This window comes from Rousettus aegyptiacus, unplaced genomic scaffold, assembly GCF_014176215.1.
Source record: "Rousettus aegyptiacus isolate mRouAeg1 unplaced genomic scaffold, mRouAeg1.p scaffold_m13_p_5, whole genome shotgun sequence".
Taxonomy (NCBI): domain Eukaryota; kingdom Metazoa; phylum Chordata; class Mammalia; order Chiroptera; family Pteropodidae; genus Rousettus; species Rousettus aegyptiacus.
Genome location: NW_023416308.1, coordinates 90,380,294 through 90,397,352, shown reverse-complemented (window position 1 = coordinate 90,397,352; position 17,059 = coordinate 90,380,294). Strand labels below are relative to the sequence as shown.

General features: G+C 45.0%; 1 protein-coding gene across 13 annotated transcripts in view; it reads right to left on the bottom strand.

The window, feature by feature from the left end:
- Window positions 1-17,059, bottom strand: part of NAV2 (neuron navigator 2) — a 678,828-nt gene that overhangs the window by 203,602 nt on the left and 458,167 nt on the right. For 10 of the 13 annotated variants that reach the window (XM_016164919.2, XM_036220728.1, XM_016164909.2 and 7 more), the window contains 2 exons: window positions 7,704-7,962; window positions 3,394-3,462 (listed from right to left, as the gene is read on the bottom strand). In XM_016164919.2, the coding sequence (XP_016020405.2) occupies window positions 3,394-3,462; window positions 7,704-7,962 (328 nt within the window). The remainder of the gene's footprint in view (window positions 1-3,393; window positions 3,463-7,703; window positions 7,963-17,059) is intronic. The other 3 variants (XM_016164924.2, XM_016164914.2, XM_016164916.2) reach the window with 1 other exon arrangement.

The window sequence follows — 17,059 nt, the reverse complement described above, 5'->3', positions numbered from 1 at the left end:
CCCAGCAGGCAGGGTGGTAAAGCTATCAGTCCTGGCATGTAACCTGCACAGTGCATCTTGGCTCTACGCTCTGTACGTGCTGGTGAGAAGAAAGCCATTCTTCCCCTCAAAACCACTTCAAAGGCCAGGAGCAGAAGACGGCCCTCCCAAGAAGGACAGCAGCTTGCGTGCACATGCTTAGGGCTGTGGGGGGTGGGGATCATAATCAGAGATGCTTTTTGTTACACAAGATGATAAATGCTAAATCTCTCATCTCCACGGCATGTGCTTTTCAGCAGCTGGGTCAAGAGGCCCGAACTACTAGCCCCTCTGATTCCTCTCCACAAGATGGTCTGTGTAAAGATCAACTCTGTGGGACTTGCTTGCTAGAAGTGCCTGGTGGCTTTAACCTGGCCCAGATCAACCCAAAACACCAATGTGCCATATCCGTTAGTTATGGTGTACTGGCTACATGCCAGGTATTAAAGAACTGGACATGACTTTATTTAATCCAGATAGCACTGTAAGACAGGACTATCTCATTTTATCAATAAGGAAACACAAGCTTATAGAGATTAAATAATTTGCCCAAGTAACACAGTAAGTGGTGAAGACAGGCTTTCACTAGAATTAACTACAAAGCTACACTCTCAGCCTCTTTGTTTCTCTGCTTCCTACAAGTAGAATGAGCCTAAATACCTGGGGTTCACCGGGGATGCCGAAGGACAAAAATAGTGGTCCAAGGCAGAAATCCATTAAAATCCTTCATTTCTGTACCAGTTCCCTCCATAAGCTCCTTCTCTGCATCCAGATTCATGAGTGAGGCTTTCCACCTTGCTCAGCATCCCTGGTGCCCATCAAGGTGTTTGGGTCTGTCAGACATTTGTTCAGTGTTTGTACCTGAAGAACAGACCTGTTTCCAGAGCTTTAGGACAGGTGTGCTACTCAGCCAGAAGGGGTAGGGCTATTTCTTTTGGCAACCAAACTTTCTGCTACACTTGTGGTCTCTGATGGGCTGAAATGCCCACCAGGATCATGCTCCGGGATAGGGGTAGGGATGGGGGTGGGATGGGGTAAGTGAAGACAAGAATTATTATTATAAATAAAGTATTATCTGCCTAATAAATAGCATAAAAGCATCCCTTTATTGGCTTCCTCAGAGACTAAATGCATCCAAAAGGAACTCTAGGTGAGGGATATGACCCTGAAGGAAAGCCAGACCCTGTTTTCGGTTAACTCGAAAGCGCTGCGCCCACAGGCGCTTAGGGCAGGAGCAGACAAGCCCTCATCCTTCATTCCTTCCTCTGTTCCCACTGCTTCCCGACCACTACTTCCTTCCATCACCTGGGACTGATAACAAATCATGCACAGGACTGGCTTGTGCTCCCAATCAGATGTTTTCCCAGCTAGCTCCTATTTTATCTCCCAGACCTAAGCACATCGTGTGAATAAACACTAGAGTTCATGCTTCCCCCAAGCTCACCCGCCCCTCTCCTTTCCTATGCATGCACATTTGTATGGCACTCAAAAACATGGGAACCCAGCTTGCCAGGGCAGTGGGTACCCGTTCTGACTTAGGTCTCATATTCTTTGTTAGGGAGAGCAGTCACTAGTATGGTGCTATAAGCTGCACATTTGTGCCTGTCTCCCCAACCCCCATTCAGACGTTGTAACCCTAGCCTCAGTGTCATGGTGTCTGAAGAAGGGGCCTTTGGGAGGTAATCAGGTCACGAAGGTGGACGCCTCGCGACGGCACCAGTGCCTTATGAGGAGATGGGGGAGAGCTCGCTTCCTCTTTCTCCGTTCTCCACCATGTGAGGACGCAGCAAGAAGGCTGCTATCTGAACATCTGAAAGAAGGACCTCATCTGGACCTGACTATGCTGGCACCCTGACCTGACTATGCTGGCATCCTGACCTGACTTCCCAGCCTCCAGAACTAAATTTCTGTTAAGTCACCCAGCCTTTGTTATAGCAACCCGAACTGACCTAGACACGTGGCTACGAGAAGCAGTGATGGATATAGGTTCCCTCCTGACCCCCAGAACCTAGTCTGTTCTACAGAAAAGCAACTGCAGGTGGCTTCTCCCCCCATGCCCCACCCTATGGCAGGCAGAGCCTGAGCTGGGGTTCTCCTTGTGTAAGTTTTTTAGAAAAGTAAACTCTCTTTAGAAAAGGCAACTAAACTAGAGCCTAACAGAGTGGGGCAGCAAACAGACGTTCAGTGCGTATTTGTTACATAAATACAGATAGAAAGGAAGTGTCGGAATCCTTTTAGCATTAAGTGAGAAGTCAGTGAAAAATAAACACTTGTCATAACGAGGAGGAGATTCCACTTCCATTAGGATGCCACAGGTGCAATGTGAGGCAAAAGGCTGGGAGTAATTGTCGAAACATAAGATTTTAAAAAGCAGCCTCAACGACCACATAAATACCGGAATTCAACAAAGGGGAGGGCAGAAGTGTACCCAGCGGACAAAGTGAGGGTACTGGGGTTAGATCACCTAGGCTCAAATCCTGGTTTTCCACCTTGCTCTGTGATCTTGCATAACTTACCAAACTTCCTGAATTTTAGTTTTCTCACTTGTAAAATTGGGATAATAATGTGACCTACCACGAGACTGATGTGAAGGGTAAAAAAGATACTGAATTCAAATTGGTGCATAAAAAGCATTCAAGAAATGTTAGTTATTGATACTTTTAAAATAACTGAGACGATGGCATAACTGGCATTTCCCATACCCTGGAATGGGTCCTCAGGGTACAGTGGACGCCTAACTCTTGAGCCAAGAAAACCACTTAGTGAGCAAGCCTAATTTTTATTTTAGGAAACTGAAGTGGTCTTGCCATGGTACACAGAGCATCCAGAAACGAAAATGAGATAGCTGCCTCATTGCTTTATCTCCTCTGACCAACTGGATTCATGCTTCAGGTCTTCGTAACTCAGAAGAAAACCAATCCCCCATTAGTAATTTTAACAACAAAAAGCACAACACACATAAGTGAGATGCTGGTGAGGTGGGATCAGGGTCAGGACAGAGCAGGGAGCCAAACTCATCATTAAGCCACTATGAAAACCACCTAGACACTCACCTCTCCCTAAATCAGAATGGATTCTGATGACCAAGCAATCAAAACCAAAATCAACTGAATGCAGAAACATTACAAAAACCCCACCTCCTCCACCTCATTTACTTTCCCTCCCCCCCTCCCTCCCCCCAACACACATACACACACTTCACTAACTCCACGGCCACTCTCAAAACTCTCCACCGTTGGATCATTGACCAAAGCATGTTTGGTTTTCTTGAACTGCAAACATGAAACGGGGAGAGAGGCCAGAGGGAAACATAGCCAGAACAGAGGGAAGAGCGGACCGGGTTGAAACCATGCTTTTCAGGACACAAAGTCTAACCTAGAGATCTTTTTCTGACCCAGAGTGAAGCGGATGATTTTGCTTTGAGGTGAGTCCTTGGATGATGCACTGCATGACAGGAAAGAAAAAAAGTGGAAGAGATGAGTGAGGGGAGAGAAGATGCGTTAGACACACAAATAAACAACAGGAGTCTCGTTACGATGGGAATGGCTCCTGGTTTCCCCTCTGCCCGCTTTTTCCCACGACATGCTAACTTTTCTGATTTGATCAATTTCCAATGTGAAGAACATGCTATCAAGATTACCTGACAGCTTTTGTGGTTTTCTTTTTTTTTTCTTTCAAACACCAAATATATTTTCTGCTACCAGACACTAGAAAGTCTTCTTCCCGTAATTATATCGAAAGCGAGGGATCTCTGACAAGTAAACTTTATACCTTTCTAAAGTATTTAGATGCTTCTATTCACATGCTTGTTCTATCAGGCTGTTTTTTCAGATGAATGTCTGAAATGTCCCATATAGAGTTAGCCAAAACAAGGGTACTGATATTTGCAAGTTAAATGTATTTACTGCCTTATGAAAAATGGAAACATTTATCTTCTTGAATCCATACGTCCTATACCATGTTCGTAAAAGGATCTGGGATGAGAAATATAATGCTGGTGTCACTCGACTTAGGAAGTGAAGGAAAAGACAGAAAAAAATGAAAATTAAAAAAAAATTTCCTCAACAGCTGAATATTGATAATATGTAAGGTAGACACAGGGGGAGAGGGAAGCAGGTCTTGGGGATTATGCTTCTCTCCTGGACTTCCAGACTGGTGAGGAACTTCATGAGCTGCAATGTGGGTCAAGTTCTCAGTCATCATGTGTATTAATGAGAAGGGCTGAAGCAAAGAGGTAAAAGTGCCTCTCCATTTGGCCCTCATGGAAGTGTTGATCTGCTTCCTTCATGCCAATGTCTCAAATGTCCTTGGCCAGCTTCCACAAGCCCTTTATTCATAAATGCCATGGGGAAGTTGCCAAATTTTAGCATTTGCTATCCCAAGAGGTATAATAGTATTTAGGCATGTTCATATCTCGCAGAGTCCTAACAGAGGACCAAAACAAACCTGGTATTTGAGGCTCATATCAACATTTGACATTGATGATCAAGAATCAAAATCACTACCATTGGGACTTTGGTTATCAAAGTCAGAATTTGCAGACAGTAATACAATGGAACTGAGCCAGTAAGGCAACTTCACTAGTCTTAAATTTATAGCCAGAATGCTAGCATGGGCTACCATATCTCTAGAACTTAAAAAGATTATCTTCTGGAAGTAAAATGAGAAAGTATCAGCATATAATGGATGAAACCATTTGTCTGCAGAAGTAATCCAATCTGGGCACAATGAAGGACAAATGAGGACATACAGCACCTACAAAGACCAGTCTGTGTCACATTTCAGGGTGAGGAGCCATGAGGGCAGGAACCACTCTGGAATAAATGAATATAAAAACCTGGCTTAAGTGAGTCTGGCTCTTCTTTAAAGTGTTTATTAATAGTAGGATTTTTTTTTTTCTTACTGGAAATGGGTGTCCTGACTGGAACATCTGGTTCTTTTACGATAACAAATGCCTATCATGAAAATGAATGTCTCAGGCTGGCACAGCTCAGTGACACACTGTTTCTCAATGCAGGTTCCTTGGAACCCTATGCACTGATATGCTCTATAAAATAAGAAGGGTTTTATGGCTAAATTTGAGGAATGCTTTCTATTCCCCTCTTCTGAAGAGCCACAGTGCACATGTGTTCCTCTCCCCAGCTTCCTCATATGGAGAAAAACCATATTTGTTTAACTGCTCAAGCCAGAAATCTAGGCTTTATCTGTGATTCCTCTCTCTTTCACTCTAGGCAGTCAGTCTACCTATAGTCCTGCTGGCTCATCCTCCAAAATATCCTGAGTTGGCCTATCTCCATATCTGCTCCACCACCTCAATCCTAGAGGACCACAGGAGTTCCTTAACTGGGGTCCTTCCTCTTATTCTTACTCCTCCACAGCCTTACTCTCCAGAAAGCCACAATGTTGACTTTTTGAAAAACTAAATCAAATCAAGTCTCTCCCCTGCTCAAGACTCTCCAATGGCTTCCTATCACTTTTTTTTTTTTTTTGAGAGAAACAATATAGATTTTATTTTATTTTCATTAAAATTATTGGGGTGACATTGGTTAATAAAATCAAATAGGTTTCAAGTATACAATCTGATAATGCATCATATGTATATTGCATTGCATGGTCACCACCCAGCATTCTGTCACTTCTAGAATGAAATACAAACTCTATACCCAGTTTAGCCAGCGCTCTGTGACCTGGCCTCTGGGCTACAGCACTGCTCAACTCCAGGAGCCACCAGTCACACTGTCCTCCACAGAATGGTGGCAGCCCTCTGTTTACAGGTCGCCTTTTCACTTCCCGCCTCTCCTCATGCACTGAGCTCCAGCCACACTAGCCTCCTTCCTGCTTTTCCAACCTGCCACACATCTATCTTAGGACCTTTGCACCAGCTGCTCCCTCTGCCTGATCTATTTCACACCTGAGCTTCACACAGGTCACTCTTTGTCATTTCCTATTTCCACTTGGGTGTCATGTCCTCAGAGACTTTCTTATCAGCCCAACCTGAATTATTGACCCAACCCCTTTGAATCCCATCATCTATTTTTAACACCACTATCTGATATTTCTCTCCCTTGTTTATGTGCCTGCTTCCTCCAGTAGAATGTAGACTGCGGGCACCGTGGCCACCTCATTCACTCTTGACCCCTAAGTGCCTAGAACAGTGTCTGGCACACAGAAAGCATTCAAATACTAACTAAATAAATGAATGTGTATTGGCAGATTCAAGCATCTGAGAAGAACTTCAGGAACAGCTACAGCAACTTAACCCAGATTCCTTCAATTCCCCAACTCCCCTCCACACCCCGCCTAGGACCCCTCCCTGGCAAGTTATCATCTGGAGAATAAGCACTCTGCAGAATCAATGTGCAAAATGATGTCTCGATCACTCAATCATCCAGGTCAGTCAGGGACCTCTGATCAGACGATAACTCCCACTCTGGTGGTTCTCCAGGGCCAGGGGGCAGAGGCTGGCTGCCTGGTGGTCTATTCCTCATTGTCTGCTAGCCCACAAATCTCCATAATGTGAATTGGATACAATTAGATAATTCATTAGAGAATCTGATTTACATCACATCCATCACTGCCGCTTTTAACAGCATCACAATTAGAAAATAGCACTTCTCATGGAAAAGAAAAACTGTAACATCTATAAGGCATCTGCTTTGTCTGAACTGCTTTGTGCTTTGACCACCTACAATGGGCTACTAATGGTGAGAAAGTATGTGAGAAGCCCTATGATTATTGATGCTAGTGCTCTAGGGGACTTGAAAGAAAAGGCCATTACTCTTTAGCACATATTAAATGAAATCAAGCAACTGATCTGATCAGTGACATTGAGGTTCGATAGCTATCGGTTTATAGCTTAAAAAAACAGTAATTGTTGGGGACTTTTCTCTAGAAGTTTACTCTGAGTCAAAAACACTCTAGGTTCCTAATCTTCCCTTTTCTCTCCATTAAAACAAATATTTTATAAGGTGATCTTTTGCAGAGTGGTTTAGGAGTGTGACTATTCCCATTATAACAAAGTTAGATGGTAACTCCCCTGGAACTCTGCTGGCAGGTCATTCTATGATGAGTCCCAGTGGCCCTCTGGGAACACCAATAAAATCCAGGCCCTAATCCTGCAAAATCAGAGGACCACAGCTGACATGGCCACCATCACTCTAAGGTCAACAAAGTCTAGTCACATTTAATAGTCGCTGCTCCCATCAGGGGATGCTGGCCCTGTCACGGAAAGTGGCTAAGGACCATTTGCCATCTTACATCTTTGTTCTTGACATTTCTCTTTTGGCAAAGGAGAGATATCTGCTAGAGAACTTTTGCCTCCAATAAGTAAAATTACTCCCACACATAAAACTAAACACCCAGCTTGTAGGCAAACATGCAAAAGAAGTCTGAAGTCTATTTTAGGGGCTGTTTACCGCCTATGAGCCTCTGTGTAATAGGCCAGAGTTAAGGCAAGAACAGCTAATTAGCTTTGGCTGCTGGCGATTCTGACATAAAAGTACACATCACTGCCAGGCACAGGAGGAGGCCTCCAGTTCAAGGTCATGCTAATTCCTCACTAACTACCAGTAGTTCTCAACACCGAAGAAGCACGAATGAAAAACACATTCAGTATAGGATAGAACTTGGTCAGTGTGGAGGATCCCTGAAAGACACAGAATTGTCATTTGGCAAGGAGCCCCCACCTGGACTGCATTTCGGCTTGTGCTTTTGACTGCTGATGTGGCGCTGGCTGGTGAGGCTGGCACGGGGCTTGGGGAGTGGCTGGCACTTGTTGCTGAGGAGTGCCAGTCTGGCACTGGAAGGGGGCCCCGGCCGCCTGGGACACAGCAGGCGGCAGCGGCGAGGAGAGGGGCTGCTTCTGGGGCTGCTGTTGCTGCTGCTTGTACCGGGAGAGGCTGAAGAAGAGGCCTAGAATAGCCTTGAGGTTTCCGTTCCTGATTTCTGCAAGACAATAAAGACAGTCTGGTTAGAGCAGGAGTCGTTTCTTGCTCCAGTGCCATGGGCTGCTTTGGCCCTCACAAGAGCTGAATTCCTCCGGGATATGACAGATTTCCTGAACACTTATGTAATTGGTATCACAGTCAATTAAGATCAGGCCTAAACCACAAAGAAATTAGCTTATTCTCCCCGCTGGGATTAGAGTGGATACATGAGGCAAGTTGCAACTGGATGTCTGGCAAGTGCCAGGAAGAAATTCTCAGTAAAGACACAACCGAAAAAGTAAGTCGGAGCAAGACTGTGCTTGTTCTAAGGGCACAACAAATGATCCATCGCCAGAGGACACTCGTTGGTCTCCACGGGGCTCTGCCAAGTCCGTGTTCTATACTTCAAGCCACTTGGAGTGTGCCAAGTGGCTACTGTCCCACTCCACAATCCTCCCCTCAAATACAAGTCTCTGAGTCTCTCTTGTCCGAAGAATAAACAACTTTAATTGGGGATGGGTGTAGGGAGAGGCTATAGGACTTGATTCCATAAGGAAATCATACGAAAATTCTCCCATACTAAAAAAAAAAAAAAAAAAAAAAAAAAGTGGGGATAAGAAAATTTTGATCCCAAAGGGAATTTTTCAGATGTTAAAATGCATTTGCCTCAAGGCATGCATAAAGAGCTGCAGAGAAGGGATAAAGTATTTATATTACAGAGGCTATGGATGCAAGGGTTTTTCTCCCTGGGCAATCCCTTCTTGTGGCAATTCTTTTAAACACCAGATGCTTATGGTCAAGGTTTAAACTGACCCTGAGGGTGAAGTAACGGAGCCACCCAGTATGAGGGGCACAGAAGGAGGAAACTTTGGGGCTTCCTCTGCTTTGCTTATATCCTAAACTAAGGGAGTGGGGTCGGGAGGAAGGGAAGCCTCGCTGTATGGGTAATGAGCACCCACAGGTTAGCCCCAGGCCTGGGAAGAAGCTACTGATAAAGAAACAAGAACAAGAGTTTTCTCCAAGCACCAGCTGAGGGGCAGAAGGTATGAACTAAGTCCTTGCAGACAAAGACACCCTGCAAGGCTGCCTATGCCCTGGCTGTGAGCTGCTGGTCAGGCCAGGCTGAATCACTTCCTGTTGGAGCATCCCCCCGACCCCCCAAGCTCTGCAGAAACTGACAATAAACTCCTAGACTCCAGCCCTCACTCTCTCCTTTGGGAGCTGGCAGTTTCTGATTGTGAGACAAAACTGACAGTAGTAGAGCTTTTGGAAAACCCGAGCCATAAGTTCCAGTCTGTACTCTACCACTTACAAGCTGTGCAACCCTGGGCAAGTCAGTTACTCTCTCAGGGCCTCAGTGGCAATATTGACACAGCTTTCCCCATCACACACGTTGTTCTGTAGATCAAACGAGAGCATGTTGTGAAAGCGCACTGTAAATAGTGAAGTCTTTCACTGGTCTTGGTTACTATGTGATGACTGTAGCCCCAGAATCCTGTATGAGATCCCATACAGTTCCAGTTTCATGTTCTAAAAATGGGGGTTTTTACTATGGTGACCTTATAATTTATTCTGAAACCATAATATTTTTGAGAGTAAATGGAGGGGGCTATTAATTACACCAGGATGACAGGTGCAAGCCAGGACTGATCTGGACAAATCAGGATGCTTACAAACCACTGTGTGCAATGCAGGGAGCAGAGAAAGTTCCAGGGAGGTGGCCGAGCCAACACCCCCACCCCTGTTTGTTTGGATCATTCAGCTTTAACCCTTTAGCTCTGCTTCCTTCTCCACCCTCAGGAAACCAAAGGAGAAGCACAGACCTACCTCTGGAAGGTTGTGCTTTTGTTTCTAAATGTTCTTACAAGTGCTTCAGGGTCACAGAGCAGGAGGCTTGGGCAGGATGATTCAGTAGGCCCTTTTTGCTCATGGAAAAAATGGAGGGTGAAATGACATGCCCGTGGTCATCCAGCGGGATAGTGACAGGAGTTAGGGACAGAATCAAGATGAGATCATCAAGAGCTGGCATGCAGGTTAGGATCTATCAAGGAATTTGGGAAAACAGACAATTGCCCAACACTGAATTTACCGAAGGGAGAGAATAGAGCTAACCGTGGAGCCAGATGAAATCTACATAAGATTTTTTAGTGCCTTTTATAATTGTCAGGCAATATATAACTTATTTATAATGATGAGGGCTACTAATTAGTATGTATCAGGTTAAGCGCTTTACATACACGATCTCATTTGATCCCTACAACCTAGGAAGTACTATTAACCCTCTCCTACCCATAGGCAAGCAGAGGCTCAGAAAGGTTTTATGGACCTCCCAAGGTAATAAATGCTGGAGCTGGGATTTGAATCTAAGTTTCTCTGGCTCAAAGCCTGGTCTCCTAACGCTGTATAACTTGGCTTGCTTGTATACTCATCATGTGTGGTGAATTTAAAAAGCACACCAGATAATGTTTTATTAAGCTAGCTGGTGGTCATACAAGTATTCTTCATTCTTCTTCTATAAGTATTCTTTCGTTATGGAATGTGTAAAACATTCCATAATACATTTTTTAAAACCATGCAAGAAAAACAAAGAAGGGAGGAACTAACAAATCAGCATATCCAGGGGCTCAAAAGATGTCCACATCAGCACTCTCACAACCTACCAGCTCGACCCAGTGTAGACAAGGAGTCAGCTTTGCCACATTCTCTGCCTTCTGTGGTTGTTAAATTATTCTTCATAACTGTTTCTTGTATAATACCCTAAAACATCTTTTTTCTTTTTTTCTGTCAAAGAGCACAGTGCTCCCATAAACAAACTTTTTCTTAGGAGACAACTTTTTTATTATAAAGATCAGTGATTTTTGGAACCAGAAAGACATTTTTGAGTATTCACAAGATTCACCTTTTCCGAGCCTCAGTTTTCATCTTTAAAATGAGCAGCTAGCTGTGTATCTTTCCCACGGGGTTGTTATGAGAATTAAATGAAGATCAATTGAGAAAATGAAGGCAAAGCACCTAGGACACAGCCTGACTCAGTACACCTCTTCTTGGTTCAGAAAATATAGTCACTGCGGCCTGCACAGACCTCGCGATGGAGCTCTTCACCTAAAGGAAGTCTGAGAAGCTGTCCATCCTTCCTTCGCATCTCCTCTAGGCAAGTCACAGGTGTGAGAAAGAAATCAATCATGAATATTTTCATATTAGAGAAAATTCAAAGGTGATTTTCTGGTTTTCTTTAAACAGCTTTACTGAGGTTTAATTCCCATCCATAAACTTAAGTGCACAATGATTTCAGTAGAGTTAGGAAGAGCCCTCATGCTCATCCACAGTCAACTCCCAAACTGTTCCCAGGCAACCTCTAATCTGCTTTCGGTTTCTACAGATTTGCCTATTCTGGATGTTTTATATAAATGGAATAATGCAGTACAAAGACTTTTGCATCTGGCGTCTTTCACCTAGCATATGTTTTTAAGGTTCATTCAGGTTACAGCATCGATCATTACTTTGTTTCTTTATATTGCCGAGCACTATCTCATTTTATGGATATACCACATTTTGTGTATCCATTCACCAGTTGCTGGATATTTGGGCTGTTTAATTTTCTTTCCGGAACACAAAACTCAAGAGTGGTGAATGTCTGTTTGGGGCTGAAAGCCACAGTTTACGCAATGGGTGGTCTACAACAGACAATATCCAAAATAGCTAGAATTGTATTCTTTTCATATTTCTAAATGTCATTTAATGAGGTCTGTTAAGCAGTCTCCACAGACAGTCTAAAAAAAATGTCATTTTGCCAGCCCACAAAAATGTTTCCTTCATGACATTTCCCAAGGCACTGGAAAAAAGGGTATCATTTTGTATCTAATCAACTATTATCACCCTCTTGATGTTTAGAGAAGGGAAAAAATGTAGACCTAGAGAGAATTGACTTGTCCAAGGAGACACTGGCTAACTGGTGTCTAAACCAACATAGGGACCCTGATCTCCATTCTCCTCTTGTGACTGCCCCTATATAAACTGAAGAACAAATTACACAGCCACATTCCAGTTTCCCTTAGAATTCAGCACTGCCTTGACTCTTCTTTGGGTTCTTACAGATCTCTTTGTTCCCATTGGCTGGTACTAATCTGCAAAGATGCTGTAGGGAATGTTTGGCACAATGGGCAGAATAAAGAGGATAGTTTTTTGGTTTTTTTTTAACCCTATTTAAGAGAAACCTCGGGCCTGGTTTACAAAGACACAGGTATTGGAATAATCTAATACAAAGAACCTGCTCTATAGGAACAAGAGATTCGGAGCCAAAAGGAGGGCTGTGTCAGACCACAGAGGTGCGGGATTCCTATTCAGGTGCCTTAAGCCATGGGAGTGTCAGGCTCGCCCAGCTGACTACAGATTCTGTGGCGTTATTCTTCTAGATGGGCAATCTACACAACCTAAATTCACCAAATAACTTTCCACCCCACTCCTGCAGCCCTTCTGTGTACTGCTCACCAAGCCTGTCAATGACTCTACCCACAGGGGAAGTGGTGAGGAAGTGAAAGCAGAGGCTACAGGGTCCCTTCCGGTGAGAGGCAGAAATGGACCCACACGCACTGTCAAGCTCAGGTGATGTGAGGAGGAAGAAATGGAAGTGATCCACCTGCTGCTTTTACCCTACAGACTCAGAAAGACTTCCTGCTTTCTGGCTCAGGATGAGAGGGGGCAAGCCCGGTATCTAGGTCTCTGGACATCAGAGCAGCAAACCCAGGTCTGAGCTCGTCAAGGCAGCAACTGGTTTTACTTCAAAAGCATGCACTCCTTCCCGGAGGCACCTGAACAATCTTCCTCTTTCTCCAATCCACGAGGTTGATAAAGAGCTAGTCCTTTGCTCCTACCATATTACCTATGCCCCATCTTCTGTCTAGATTTCCTTTTACCTTCTTTGTCTGTCTGGCGAATGCCTATACATCCTGTAAAACCCAGGGAAACACTGCTGCCTCTGTCTAGCACCCCCTGACTGCCCTAGGCAAGGCCGAACTGCCTTTCTTTGGGTACCACAGGATGCTGAACATAACCATTAACACAGCTTTCTTATTAGTTGGAATTAAGGCTAGTTTTGTATAAATGACTTGACTCTCTGCGCAGCCCAGTGTGCCTGGCATATAGGATGTGCCCTGCAAACATTTGGTGAACTCAATAGGATCTGCCTGCCATATCCCTGGACCTCTGATTCTCCTGTACAGGAAGATGGGCTCAGGGCCATGTACCACAAACCACAGGTGTTCTCAAAACTCCCAGAGATAAAGGCCATTCTTCCTCACAGGGACAGGATCACAGATGGTCAGGACAGGTGCCATGTGTGTCAGGGAGGAGTTAAAGAGATATTGAAACTAACTCAGAGCAGGGTGAGGCCCAGGCTCACAGGACTCTGGCAAGTCTCCAAGAGCAAATGATGGGTCCAACTTTTGGGACTACCAAGGGGGCAAAGAGGCCCATTCCAAGGGACGTGCCCCAAACCAGGAGCATCTCCACCAGGCTCACCTGGGCCTGTACCTCTGCCTGTAGGCATGTGCTGTCTATGTCTTGCAACAAAGGCTCCCTGTGGCTCTCTGACAGGCAAGTCCAGGCAGAACCGAAGCTTCTGAAACACTTCAAGGTCAGGTGCATACACCCTCCTGAAACCAGCTTTAGTCACTGGGAAAGGGTGGAGATATACCTATGGGGCTTTCCAACTGCTGATGGGTTTTTTGTTGTTGTTGCTGTTTTTGTTTTTTTTTTTTTTTTCATCAGAGGAGGAGCCTCAGGGCACTCGAGTGTCTTCAAAAGGAAAACAAAAAGCATTAAAACTACATGATTTCTTATAACACCATAAAGCTTTTCTAGTGCTTAGCAGGTGGTTAGAAGTGTAGGTAGCACTGAGTAGTAGAAAACATCAGGCCTTGAATCAGATGATGTCAGTAGCCACTGTTGAGCTCATGGGTCTCCCTTTTCCCATGTGTAACAACCGCGTGGGCCTTAGTTTCCTCATCTGTGTGATGGGGATAATGTGAATACTGACCTCATAAGGTTGCTGAGGGGATTAAATAAGATATAAAATGTGTATAGCACTTAGATCAGTGACCAACATGTGGTGAGCTCTCATTAAATGGGTTCTAGCCCTATAATTTAACAGTATGTCAAGTGAGATTGTTGTAACCCTGAAATTGTGAATAAGGCTTATTTTATAAGGCTCTATTTTATGAGGATGAAAGGCTCTAAGTACCCTTGCTTTACAAGTTCGAGTAGTTAACAAAGGTTGGGGCCGGTTGCCATCCAATCAGATGGTACCAGTTCAGAATCAGTCTTACTAACAAACATCATAATCATCATTCCTCACTCTCCCCTCCCCCGCCAAATAAAAAAATCAATGTAAGAAGATCTAGATGAGAAAATGTCACTGAGGGTGGGGGAGCGTAAAAATATTTGATGATGAGAGACAGGATACTTCCTCCCTCACCAAGGAGAAAGAAGGTGGGGTCCCTGTACTCCTTGAAGTCAAAGACAAGGAGGCTCTAAGAGATTCACTCTAAGTGGGGGTGCTGGCATTCCAGTCCCTGCAGTTGGACACCTGCTTACCAGAGAGTTGGCAGATCTGTTCCCCGGCCATGTGAACGAGGGGAGAATAGCTGAAGAGAGATTGTATGGTGGGGGACTTCCAGCTGATGGGAAGCCTATTCTACCTACTACAAGCAGAAGATGGAGCCCACACTTTTCTGCTGGTTCTACAGCAGATAATGGAAGTATCGTGAGACTGAGGTCTACAGCCTTATTGGGACCACCTTAGTGTGGGGACAAAGAAGGACCTGAATCAGGAGGATGGAACATGAATGACACCAGCTGGGAGTGAGCTGGAAGAACTGGTCAAATCCCACAGAAGATTACTAAGGCTCTGAGAGCAGCATGCGAGTGAGTCTCTGGTCAAGTAGGGCATGCAGAAACCCCCACACAGCAACAGTGGCAGTTACCCAAGAGGAGGATAGCAACTTCACCATCAGCAGCATTCTGCTTCTTCTGTGCTGCCCCAGTCCTGGAGGTTTGGGCACAGGAACAAGGGAAGGGAAAGGAAGTCACGTTATCATGCCCTCAACTACCCATTACCTTCCAAAGCCACTTGCACTGAGGGACATAGGGAAAAAGAGTTTTGAGGAGAGTTTGAGATCGAAGTTTAAAAATGAACCGGACTGAGTCATAAGTACTGACATAAAACTGTTCTAATAATGACTACAACTTAAGAGTTTTAAGTGCTGGCCAAGATATCATTAAGTGAGTTTTGACCCAGCAGAAAAGAGTGGAGGGTGGAGGGGAAGGGGGTCAACACAGCACAGTTGGGTTCAAATCCCGACTCTTGGGGATGTCACGCATAACCTCTTTAAGCCAGTGTTTCCTCATCTGTAAACTCAGCCTGTTATAAATTCCAACTTCAGCTGTGAGAACTGTAATTGATACATGTAAAGCCTTAAAAGCACAGTCGGTACTTATTCATTCAACAAATATTTATTGAGTAGATTCTCTATGCCTGAGGCAGGTAGAGGGGCGGAGGAGATGGAGAATAACAGGCTAAAAGCAGGGCAATGAGTAGATAGATGGCTGAGTGGCCAGGAGTTTCCCCCCAGGCCACATGAGACGATGCTGGCCACAGAACCCCTTCCGCTGAGCAAGGCTCTGTCACTGCTGATGCTCTGCCAAGGGGCACAGGCCTGGGGTCCAATCACTCCCAGAAACTAGGAGGAGCATGTGCCCGCCACCTACAGGCCTTCACAAGCACTCTCCACCAAAAGGAAATAATGAGTTCCTCAGAATGAAAATTTGCATTTCCCTACCTACCTACCCAGGGTGACACCACCATCAAGCACCCCCTGCCCCAGCAATGTGCACGCCACATGTCAATCCACTCTGATCTCACCCCTATGGAGGAAGGCTCACACCCCAGGCAGGGCAAAGGAACCACCAAGGAGCCTCCTCACAGAGCTGGGATTGAGACTCATTACCCAGCCGCTGCTTCAGAGACCTCTGGAAGCAGTGTGACAAGGCCTGACCTGGGATGAGCCCAGCACATCTGAGTCCCCACTTGGGGAATTCCAACAGACCCACTCAGAGACACGACACACCCACGAGGCCCCAGGAGTCACCACCTGCCCCCAACGCTGGAAGAGACTGCAGTTTAGAAACACAGGCAGGAAAAGCAAGCTTTCCCCACATCATAGAACAGAGGCGAAGAACGGGCCCCAGATGGAGTCCATCGCATCCGCAAACTTACCTGTTCCATTGGGCTGCTTCCTTCTTCAACGCTCCCCTCCTCCCCACCCCAACCACCGAAGTCGATGCTAACAGGCATCTTTTCAAAACACAACCTCCCTAGGGAAAGGTGGTGGCATCTGAAGCCTAAACTGCTTTACCTGTTCTGGGAAAAGTGGAGGCAGGTGCAGCCTAATGAGTTTGGAAGGATTCCTGGGCCTATGGCAGCTTTGGAGCTGGCAGCTGCTTGTGTTTACAAATAGGAGAGAGAGTGCATGTTTCCAGAGCATGATGTTGCCTGAGGAGGCTGAGAATTCGGACCAGTCATCTCCAGACCATACCCAATTGAACAGCAAACCACCAGCAAACATGAATGTGCTAATTGGCCACCAAATCTGAGTTAATTAACAACTAATCAGGATGTCAAAATGTAGCATCTCATTAATAAATCAAGTGCTGTTATTTATTTTTTTAAGCTAGGAAAAGTACTACTTCTAATAAAAGAGATAAAGTATAGGCATTTCTCCTTGGGAACTGTAGTTTAAATATGTTCTGTGGTTAAGTGTTCTCTCTCCCACAGATAAGGCCTGGCTTGATAATTAACTGAATCGCTAGTCAGGTAAATAAAATCAGCATTGTTTGAGTAAGCCATTCTCAGAGAGAAGCTGTTGTCTTCACTATTCACTCAGTGTCTTGCAGATATGGCCGGCATGGCTGAATATGCATTCTTGGAGTGATTCTTTAGCTTGTCAAAAAGGTGGCATCCTCAAGTCTAGACAAGCACTGAGCTGCTTTAATGCCTCAAAACCAGAAGGAAAAAAAAAAAAAAGAGCCCACCAGCACCTCTGGTCTTAACTGTATTCACG